General features: G+C 34.4%; 1 protein-coding gene and 1 pseudogene across 1 annotated transcript; one reads left to right on the top strand and one right to left on the bottom strand.

Moving 5' to 3' along the window:
* Positions 1 to 3,527: 3,527 nt before the first annotated feature.
* On the bottom strand, positions 3,528 to 7,749 carry LOC148951457 (uncharacterized). The gene is made up of 3 exons (XM_089091114.1): positions 7,731 to 7,749; positions 5,397 to 5,527; positions 3,528 to 3,956 (listed from the first exon to the last, which is right to left on the bottom strand). The coding sequence occupies exons 1-3, from the start codon at positions 7,747 to 7,749 to the stop codon at positions 3,690 to 3,692; spliced, it is 417 nt and encodes a 138-aa protein (XP_088947240.1). The 3' UTR covers positions 3,528 to 3,689.
* A 2,492-nt stretch (positions 7,750 to 10,241) lies between these two features.
* On the top strand, positions 10,242 to 11,263 carry LOC148951458 (la protein homolog; annotated as a pseudogene).
* Positions 11,264 to 11,781: the final 518 nt, after the last annotated feature.

Consider the following 11,781-nt stretch of genomic DNA (forward strand, 5'->3'; position numbering starts at 1 on the left):
CAAACTGGAGGGCTCTATGTATCCTTGTGACGTTGAAACCATTGGCTACAATCCACCGCAAAAAACGTGATGTACAACAATATTATCTTTCAGATGAAGGTCGGTGATAAGTTTTTGTTTTGAAGGTGTTCAGTGCACACCACCATCCTCTACCTTAGAAATATTGTATGGACTCAAAGAGTCCCCAGTCACCGCTCTCTTTATGCATGGGAAAACAAAATCCTTCACCAAGTCTTTATGCTCCAAACGTATTTTACCATCAATTTCATAAACCATCACCGCGGTCCATTCTCCTCAATATTGGCAATGTTGGGGAAATCTGAAGCACGAGGATCGTTAAACCATTTATAATGTCTACATGGCAAAGAGTAGTGAGACATTGCTGGTGGATAGAGGGAGTTCATATAAAAAAAAACTGCATCCGACTTTACACCGGTGTCTAGTCCAGTCAGATCAGTTTCAAGGATACGATCTCCATAAAAAACATACCCTCCCCTCACTTATCTCTCTACAAAAAGATGCTGATCCACGTCGGTGATCAAGTCAGTTTCCTCTTTACTGATTTTAAGAATTAAATCCATCACCAAATTAGCAGTGGAAAAATAATAACCTAAATCCAACCTAAATTCCCAATAGATCTTATCAGTGTTCTTATACACAATATCCAGCAACATCAATACATCACTTGCCAGGTACAATCTACAATAATCCCACCCATTTTACACCCTCCCTTAGTCCAAACCCTCTTGGCAAATTCATAGACACCAGCGGTGTATTGACGATCGTAAATATAATCGTAGAACGAGGCAATGGACGGAAATTATTCCTCAGAAAGCCTCGCGGTGGAGTTGAAGTACTCACATGGGTATATCCCTTTACACGATAATAAATCGTACATTTCACCGTCTAGAAAGTGCTGTTTAAGGAGGTGTTGCTTAAGGAGGGGGAAACTATTAAAATCGTCACTTTTCTGTACTTCAATGAGTTGGCTTAGGGATTTGGGGAAGAAGCTAAAGGAATCTAAAAAACGGATCTTATTCACGCACAATTTACTGTTATCTATTATTTTTCATTTGAATTCTAAGAGCAGCAGCTTTTCAGATGATATGGGTATGATATTATAAGAAAAAAACCATCTATCCATGCACCATCTACAAATCCATCTCGTTGCAATCGTGCAAACGCCGGTAAAATAAATTTCAGATCATAGCTGGAATTGTGTATATAAACAGGTAGAAAATATTGTTGACTAACGTTTAAATTACACGATTGATGGGCCACTCCACGAAAATTGATCAATCCCGATACAATCTGGTTGCCCAAATGATAGTGCTCGCCGACCACCCCTTTACCCCCTTACCCCCTTTCCCCTTTCCCTCTTTCCCATTTCCCTAAAAAAATTCTCCCTTACAAACCCAACAAATTTTTTCAGTTTTAATGGCCAACTCGTGCTCTAGTGATAGAGTCATTGGATAGGATATATTCCGCAGCCGTGATATCAATTTATTTGCGGTTTCAATGAGTGCTGTCACGGCTGAGAGCATACAATCCTCATCACCCAATCTCTCAACTACCTCTACCGAATGCAGTGAATTGCACGAGTCTCTTTGTGCGTGAGCATAAGAATATGCAATGACCTCATATTTTTAACAAGATTTGAATTCAATAAATCATACACATCTATGAGAGCGGCTTCGCAGTCTAAGGCCACCTTGTTACTCTTTTGGAGTGAGTTTGATAGTTCTTAAATGGCAAGATGACCTTGTCACCACCAACTGTTTGCACGGACTGACATCCGTGACGCTTGCAATGCTTTATATGATTGTTTAACTTAATTTTTGACTGGAATCTAGAAGGACATGTTGGACAATAGTAACATTCCCCCTTGTTCCCTTTGCCCTCACTTAAAACCAGACTAACTTTTGGCATTGGAAAAAATGTCCTATTGAACTGGGATTACTGGCTGGCTTGTAAAGAAGCCAAAACCCAATATTCCACTGATTCAATGGAAGGAGCCCTCACTGGAAATATAACCCTATTTTTGCGCTCACCCCCTCAAATCCTGTTTCATATTGTAAAACAGTAACACCAATTTTTAATGTGCATTAGTCCGCTAAAAAATATTTATCCCATTAAGCGTTACTGGATATTGATCATTTAAACAATCAAAATCTACTATAGGAAAATTTGGACTCCCATTAACTGCATAATCGTCCAACAGTGTCTTAGTAGCATTCTCTTGCAAAGGCTTCTGAGCTGCCAAAAGAAATGCATTTTTGAAGCATTGAAGCCCTTAATCGAAATTGAAGTGACGTACAACTTAACATCCCTTTAATCTTCATTATATTTAGGTCACACCACCCTCTTCCATCCCTTAAAATAAAACTGTTTTTAAATTTAGCCACATTAATATCCAAACTCCCAATAAATAAAACCACCGACCCACTACCCACTTCAGTATAATTTTCCAATTTTGTTACTATATTATCAACCCATTCCATTAAAGCACCCTCAAAATTATTCAGGTTCTGATGAAGTGGTAGCATTTCAGTACGTAAAAAACGCTCATACACCTCATTTGCCTTTTCATTCAAATAAATTATTTTTTGTGAGATGGCAGCCTTAATCCCATCCCTAAAACCCCCTTCCGAATCTCCTTTTCAAGAAGGGCTCGAATTTTGCTCACATAGGAGTGCACTATGTCTCCCGAATATTTTATGATGCTACCTGATGTTAGTGAATTAAATGGATCCCCAAACTCAGCCCTATAAACATACACACTGTGCAAGGCAGAGTCAACTAAATTAAAATCGGACATGACAGGGGGTGCTACGGGGATTTCATGTCTTCGACCAATTTGCTCAATGATGGGGATGTTGCGTGGTATGGAATCCCCAAACTTACTCAACAAACCTTCGAGTGTATTAGGACTGAGACGATCAGACCATTCGAGGGTAGTTGGTTGAGCCATACCCCCTGTAGATTCACTTGTATATGAATGTAACTATACCCTATATTTGGAGGAAGAAGAATACTACTATCATCACCAAAATAATCGATTAACAACTGTTCAATCCATTCCTGTGATTCGACATGGAGCTCATCTTCGAATTATGCTGGTGGTGATAATAAAAGTATCTCCATGTCGTCAAATAGATTGTTGGTCCTTAGGTCTGTTGCTGGTGGAAGTTCTTGTACATTTATCTAAAAAAGGAATCTGAAGATATTTTTTCTTTTACCAGAAAAAGAATATTTAGATTGTCTGTGTGTGTTTGTTTGTGTGTGAGTGTTTGTGTGTGTGTGTTTGTGTGTGTGTATGTATGCATTTAGTATGATTCTTCAAGTTGAACCTGGTATAAGAAAGAGAAATTATATATTATTTTTTTTATTTTTATTATTTTCTTATATGGTGATGTGACACTTCTATTAAGCTGAAAAAACATTTTACAGTGTTTAATAACCTAAAACTGTAGAAGCGCTACCCTTTTGTTACTTTTTTTATTCATAATTCACGTTATATCCCAGCATTGAAAAAATCGTTGTGGTATTTTTTCATTTTTTTGTAACATGCACACTGGGATAGATATATACAGAGATAAGAGAGAGAAGATTCATTTTTTTCTTACGTAATCATGGAAAGAGGTCACTGGCTCCATGACTACATCAGCTTCTTGGAATGGGAGTATGGTTTACATGTTGGGCATGGCAGTTGACCAGTTGAGTGTTAGCTGGTGTATGATGGGTCCAGATTGGACTAATGGTTGTGTCATCTTGCTGTGGATGTAGGATGTGGTAGCTGGACAGTTGGCTTTTGGGTAGTTTACGGTGATTCTTAATGGGACTAATGGTTTCGGCCAACAAACATATTGTGTAACAGCTGGTCTGTTTGAAGTGAAAACTGGAGTCACTTCAACCCTCCTTGTTTTCTTAACGGGTAGGGAAAGCTCTGGGAAATCCTAAAAAAATAGTTTGTTTAACATGAAAAAATATTGAATGAGAACCATCAGTCTTCATCAATAGTATGCACAAGAATATGTTTTTAAAATTTAAACCAACAGTGTTATTCTATTTTTCTGTTATGATTGAGTGATGTAAAATAAGGTCCCTAAAAATATTATTTTTCAAATAGTAAACGTCGCAACACACATGTCTGTATTATTCCCATTTTGAAGTTGAAAAATATTTAATGTGAATTTCTTATGTTTCATGTTTCATGACATTATAAGAGATGTAAAAAAGTTACAACAAACTGTTAAAAAAAAACTTTCAAAAAAAGGAGAAGGGGGGAAGGTATGGGCTGGAATTGAGCTGAGGGGGGGGGCTTGGGCCAGAATAAAAATAAGTATGATTTGCCTCATGTACTAGGCTCGCAAGCCATTTAAATGCACTGTTTATACACTTTTTTGTTTTGATATTGCTCTTTACCGACCTCTAGAGATCCAGATACAAATATATTTAACAATCTGTTAACTATAATAGGGACTGTATACACCAATGGATAAATTATATTAGAATTAATTTCTGCACCCACTAACAGTATAAACGAATAACTTACTTCTTGCATGTAGCTTTCATCAATATTCCTTTTTTTAGAATGCATGGTTGTATTTCAAATGCCAATTTTTAATTGAGAAAATAACTCATTGTCAGAGTTCTTATACCCGTGTTCAAGGTTAAACATAAAGAAAAACCACTCCTAACATATTGCTAAACAGACAGAATTTCGTAACTTCATTTAGTGATACCAGGAAAACAATCATCAATGCATGAAAACAGCCACCACGCCTAACATATTTTTTAACAGACAGAATTTCGTAACTTCATTTAATCATACCAGGAAAAGAACCATCAATGCATGAAATCAGCCATGACTTTTAACAGAAAACATGAAATTTAATACAAAATCATTGTAGCATGAATTTTCAGTGTATGGTGATTACAATTATAACATTAAAAAACAACCAAAGATATGACTTTATATAGATTGATACATTAATTTTCTACCTGGCTCGTTGGAAGCATTGGCACAGTAATTTGATACCACACTCGTACTTTTCATTGACAGAGTAATGTGCTACCTGTCTTGTACCTTAGATTGATGCATCACTACTTACTTTTTGTTTTGTTCTGACTCTTTTTATAGGAGCTATGAGTTTTTATATTTCTCAGCACTGGACGAGATCCGATCAAAACAAAAAGTTCTCCATTAGAACCGCCTTGTCCAAAACCCCTGTAAGGAAAACGTTCTGTCCCTTGGAGTGAAAAGTAAGGGAAATATATTGGCTTGAAAATCAAGAAAATTGGCGGCTAATGCAACATTCTGCCTAAACGATATTTTTTTTCTTTCTTTTCCACAGATAGCTTGGCACTGGAACATCGTAATATTAGCTACTTACATCAATAAAAACTAAAACTATGAAGATCGAAACATTGATTCCAATATATACATCAAACCAAGCAGTTTGTGATATAGAACTGTATATTGTGTAGTAAGAGCGATTCGTCTCTATAGTGCATCTAGTTCCTTCTGTAATTAAACATAAAATATTTTTTTAATAATTCCGAGTTGCAGCAGTAGCAAGGAACCTAAGCAAAAGATTATCATTGGAAGAAGACCATTGCATATATTTGGCTTAGTTAGCTGCTCGAATCCTTGAAAAAACAATTTTCTTTGTCAACTGAAACTAGAATAATTCCCGACAATTTAAAATAACATAATTTTATTTAGCTGCAAAGTCCAAAAATATTTATGGTGTCTGAACAATAATTTCCATTTTCTAATTCAAATAAAAAAAAGCTAGAATTTTTAAATTAGTTCGGTTTTCCCGACTCGCTACGCCATTTTTTTACGCCATTAATTTATATCATTTTAGTTCAAATTTTTCGGCTTTTTTGCATATATTGGACATTGTTAGCTGCTCGATTCCTTGAAAAAACGCTTATTTGTCAACTGAAACTAGAATAATTCAAAAAATTTAAAGAATCCGGGTTGCAGCAGTAACTAGAAACCTACTAAGAGACTATCACGCCCCATAGTAAAAATTAAAGTCAACCATAACTCCTGAAAAAACATTCAAATCAAAACAAGAAGTACACTATTAGAATTCCGAAAATTAATCGACCCAGGGTGGCTTTGAAACACCAACCCATCGGTTAATGGCCGATCGTGCTAGCCACTTGCACCATTAAATCATTAATTAAAGTTGTAAAGTAAGCTACATTTCGTAAGAATGGCTCACCAAGGTTTGAACTCAGATCGTAGGACTTAAAGTCCTAAGTGCTAACCACTGCACCACGAAATGTTCATATAAGAAAGAATTTTACATAAGGGACTGATATAGTTCATCATCAATTGTATTTGTCAATTAGGTTTTTTTACATAATTATTCATTGTTATGCAAAATGCAATAATTTTTTTTTTTTTTTTAACAAATCCTTACAGTAAAGAATGATCTCTCGCCAATAGTAACTGCTATATGGTGGTTCCAGGGGTAGTTACAACCTATCTAGATTGCAGTGGTATCCAGATCACAACGGTAGCTGTATCCCAAAGTATTACTGCTTAATCCTGGTTGCAGCGGTAGCTGGGAACCCGTGTAAAAATTAATGTAACCCATAATTCCTGAAAAGATTCAGGTCAAAACAAAAGTACACTATTAGAACCGTCTTGTTCAATACTTCTATATAGCAACCTGACCGTCCCTTGGCTTGAATAATAAAGAAAATATATTGGCTTGAAAATCATGAAAGTGTCCTTTAACCACGATATTCTTCACATACGGCATCTTTTTTTTCTTTGTGCTTGATTTTATTGCTCAGCTATCTGGCTACTGGAAAATCATAGATTGCTGTATATTGGCTCATTTTAAAGGAAATTTGTAAATCTAGTAACTTTTGTAATTAAAAATAAAATAGTTTTTAAAGTAGAATCAATTTTGTCAACAAACTACACTTTTGATGTATTTTCATATTGCAGTCTTTTCAAAGATATTAAAATTTTGAAGGAATCAAACAGTTCATGGTAATAAAATACATATTAATATTATCTACTTGTCTGAATAGTAACTGAAACTCTAAGGAATGAAATATTGATACCAATATATACATCAAAGCAAACAATTTGTGATAACGACTGTATGTTGTATAGTAAGAGCGATTCGTCTCAATAGTACATCTAGTTCCTTCTCTAATTCAAGATAAAATATTTTTTAATGATTTCGGGTTGCAGTTGTAGCTAGCAACTTAATTAAAAGGTTATCTTTGGAAGAACCTACCATAGCATATATTTGACTTCGATAGCTGCTCGATTCCTTTATCAACTGGAACTAGAATAATTCCTGAAAATTTAAAATAAAAGAATTTTCTTTAGCTGCAAAGAGCAAAAATATTTATGGTGTCTGATAAACAATATCCATTTTTTAATTCAAACCAGAAAAAACTGAAAATTTTAAAACTAGTCTGGTTCTCTTTTTGCTTCAATTGACTCGCTGCGCCATTTTTTTTACGCCATTAATTTTATATTATCTTCGTTCGAACTTTTTTGGCTTAACCTGTAAATTATGTATCTCTATATTGCTGTCTTATATTTTCAATGAGAAAAATTCCAACTTTTTTTTATTTTTTACAGTATAGAGGAAACTTCCAGACCATAGTAACTAAAATAAGATTATAATCCAGGTTACAGCGGTAGCTAGCAACCTAACTAAAAGACGATCATTCGACGAACATACCATTGCACATATTGGACATGGTTAGCTTCTCGATTCCTTGAAAAAAACGCTTATTTGTCAACTGAAACTAGAATAATTGCTGAAAATTTAAAATAATCCAGGTTCCAGCGGTAGCTAGAAACCTAGTAAGAGAGACTATCAAGCCCAAAGTAAAAATTAAAGTAACCCGTAACTCCTGAAAAAGGATTCAAATCAAAACAAGAAGTACACTATTAGAGCCGTCTTGTCAAAAACTCCTATATACCAAACTTACCATCCTTTGGCTTGAATAACAAAGAAAATATATTGGCTTGAAGATAAAAAAACTGACTTTAACCACGATATTCTCCGTAAACGGCATCTTTTTATCTTCTTTTTCTTTACACCTTTTTTTCTCCTCAGCTATTCAGGCACTAGAAAATCATAGAGAGCTGTATATAGCTCATTTTAAAGGAAAGTGCTACTACATATTGTGCCTTTTGTAATTAAAAATAAAATATTTTTTAAAGTAGACTACATTAAAGGATGAACTAAAGCTCATGGTAACTGGAATCCGGATTGAAGCCGTAGCCTGTATCCTTTCCAGATTGTGGCAGTAGCTAGCAACCTAGTAAGAGACGATCACGCCCCATATTAAAAAATGAAGTAGTTACATTAAAACACGATCATTGGAATAAAAACCATTGCATACATTGGGCTTAGTTAATTACTTGATTGTTTGAGGTTCTTATTATACTAAAGAACGAACAATAACCTATAGTAATTTAACTACAAAGAACACCATTAGACTAATATATCCAATATTAAGAAATGTAAGAACCCATAACTCCTAAAAAAAGAGTCACATCAAAAAAAAGTACACGATTAGAACCGCCTTGTCCGAAACCCCTGTATAGGAAACTTTCTGTCCCTTGGCTTGAACAGCAAGGGAAATATATTGGCTTTAAAATCAAGAAAAGTCGCAGTTACTACAACATTATTCATAAAAGGTTTATTTTTTTTCTTTTTTTTTTCTTTTGTATCCAGAGATAGCTTGGCACTGGAAAATCGTAGAGAGTTGTTCAATGGCTCATTTTCAAGTAAATTAATTGTGTTCAAAATATATATTAACTAAAATTAATGATTTCTAACATATAATAAATTTTTCAACCAAAAACTGCATTTTTATGTCTTTTCACACTGCAGTCTTTCAAACATAATCGTATACCAGCGGTAAGATTTTTACAGTAAAGAACGATCGCTCAAGCATAGTAACTGATATATGGTGGTTCCAGGGGTAGTTACTTGTGGTTCGTCTCTTACTATTTCAAAGAAGAGAAAGCCGTAGGCTTTTTCCTGTTTGTAATGATATAGCATAAAACTAATTCCAAGTTGTAACTGACGTCATCCTGGTTGTTCTAGTAAAGAACGAACTCTTGCCCTTAGTTACCTACTATGTCTTGTCAAATTAGCTAATTAATTTCATCTAATTTTGTTTAAAAATAATTCCCACACCGGGATTCGAACCCAAGACAATTAATTGAAAGTCAACTACCCTAAACCACTAAACCATATGAGACATATATAGAAATTACATTAAAGAACGAACTGTAGCCCATAGTAACTGGAGTAATAAAGAGAATCATTATGTATATGATTATTTTAATCATATTCGTTAAGAAATCATCATAAATAAATTTTCGCCTACCGAGAATCCGGATTGTGGGGGTAGCTAGCAACCTAGTAAGAGACGATACCGTCCAATGTTAAGAAATACAAAAACCCATAACTCTTAAAAATAGAGTCAGATCAAAACAAAAAGAACGCCATTAGAACCGCCTTGTCTGAAACTGCTAAACAGAAAACTTACTGTCCCTTGGCTTGAACAACAAGGGAAATATATCGGCTTGAATTATTACGGTAAGGATTATATTAAGATCATATACGGTTTCATTCTGATCAATCAAGGTTAAGGTCAACAATATATTCACAAGGCTTAGAGAACCAATCTACTAGCTAGTCTATCGTTAAAGAAATATCGATGACACCGTATCTTATAGAAATCATCACTAAACATGATATTAGCAATTTTCATGAAATTTATATTTTATGAGAAATGAAGTACAGCAACTTATATAAATAAAATCTTAAGATAAATATCTTTACAGACGCAAAACTGTCTCCACTGATAATAATCATCTCCTTACAGACGCATAACTAATAATAATCATCTCCTGGAAGATGCTGGTTCAGACAAATGGCATTATACACTTAGGGGGTAATCGACACCTATTTAATTCCAACAAAGATTTTATTTCTTACACTATAACGTCATGCACCTACGCTTTCTAAGTTTTAAAATTTTCGTTTTAGCTTTTCTTCACTTTTCAACTTTGCAATAGCAAAAATAACGTATATTCAAGCTTTCAAGAAACATAACATAAAAATAATATTTAGACATGACTAAAAAGTTTTAATAAGAGCTTAAAAAGAAACAAAACAGTAACTAATTGCTTGTTTGACCTTAGTTTACACCAAATTCAGCAGAAAACAATGAAACATAAGATTATTATACAAGTAGAGTAATACTGTGGTGACTCCACCTTAGTTTGGTAAAAATTTCTTTTATAATATATTCATAAAATTTTTGACGGAGGCTTACCATTGTAATTTTTATTTAAATTAACACGACCAGTGTCTGTCGGATAATCCTTTATTAGTAACTGGAGCATTGAGAAAGTCTGAATCTGGTTTGATTCAAGTTTCTGGGGATGGCATGAAAATCAAAAGAGTAAAGTCTATACGAGAAATTACAAGTGATATTAAGAGAGAAATCGCTTTGACGTACTGAAAGGCATCACGACGTCTACTGTAAAGGCATCAATCAAATCTGGATGAACTATTGGAGTTTTTTTTATTTTTTATTTTGGAGATGTTGAAAAAATCACCATGAGGTACTATGGGTCGAAAAAAGAACCGCACTTTAAAGGTACTACATTAGTTGAATTTAAGACTAGAGAGGATGCTGAAACTTTTTTGAAACAGGAGAATGTTAAGCATGAGGATGTTTCTTTGTTCAGACAAAGGTATGATAACTGGTCAGCTGAAAAGCACGAATCCCTTAGTAAAAAGGAAGCAATGAAGAAAGAGAAGCTTGACAGAAAAGAGAAAGAAAAGAAGAATCAGATAAAGGAATTGACAGAAGCAACTGATCATAGTTCAATTATACTTATCAAAGATCTTGATATGAGTGTTTCCTGGGACGGTATTAAAGATAAATTCAAGAAGTTGCTGGTTATATACGTTTGACTAATGCTGAAAAAGCCAAAAAGGTTAAAGAGGAAATTGGTGATATTATCAAAACTGATGAACGTGAAGGTAAAGTGAATATCCTAGAAGGTGATGCTGAGAAAGAATACCTAGAGATTGTTATTGAGAAAAGAGTGAATGCAAAATCAGGGAAAGAGGATAAGTCCGGTGAAAAGAGGTCTTTCTGAGGTGGGCAAAGGGGAGGAAGATCATTCAAAAGACAGACTTTGAAGTCATTTGTTTTATTCCCTTTTGTACTGAATTAACTCGCATTTTAAATTAGGCAAGTTTGTTGTAAGAAAACGATGATACACACAGGAGGAACACCATCTTAAATAAATAATTGTTATGCCTACTGTACTTGTGCAGCTATTTTTACAAAGATAAGAGACATCATCAAAGGTGATTCATGCCCATATTGAGCCCATCTGCTCTGAATTCCATAAACTCAAGGTTGCTGCCAACTACTTTAATTTAAGTACTGAAACTTCTATATTCTCTGCTACAGCTATCTGGAAGCAACGTAGCCCCATCTAGTTTATGTGTTAATAGATGGCCTAGAATATTTACTACATTTAGTGAAATATATTTTTCTTTTTCTAAATTTTTTTCTACAATATGACGGAGAAGCTGGTAATAATATTTTTTGAGGAGATCGATGACTCATGGTGCGAAAATGTAATCCATTGTAAAGCAACAGTTACTTACTACTCGTATAATCGAGAATTTTGCAAGCTAAAAAGCTATTAAATACTAAATTGAATGTTTAAAGCCACCTGGTATT

The sequence above is a fragment of the Artemia sp. Qi Xiang Cuo genome, chromosome 6, assembly GCF_049724085.1.
Source record: "Artemia sp. Qi Xiang Cuo chromosome 6, ASM4972408v1, whole genome shotgun sequence".
In the NCBI taxonomy this organism is placed as follows: domain Eukaryota; kingdom Metazoa; phylum Arthropoda; class Branchiopoda; order Anostraca; family Artemiidae; genus Artemia; species Artemia sp. Qi Xiang Cuo.

Coding starts and splice junctions, on each gene's coding strand:
- LOC148951457 (XM_089091114.1), bottom strand. Junction 3,957..5,396: donor TAGTTTTAGTTTTTATTGAT/GTAAGTAGCTAA, acceptor CTATTTTTTTAG/GATTTCCCAGAGCTTTCCCT.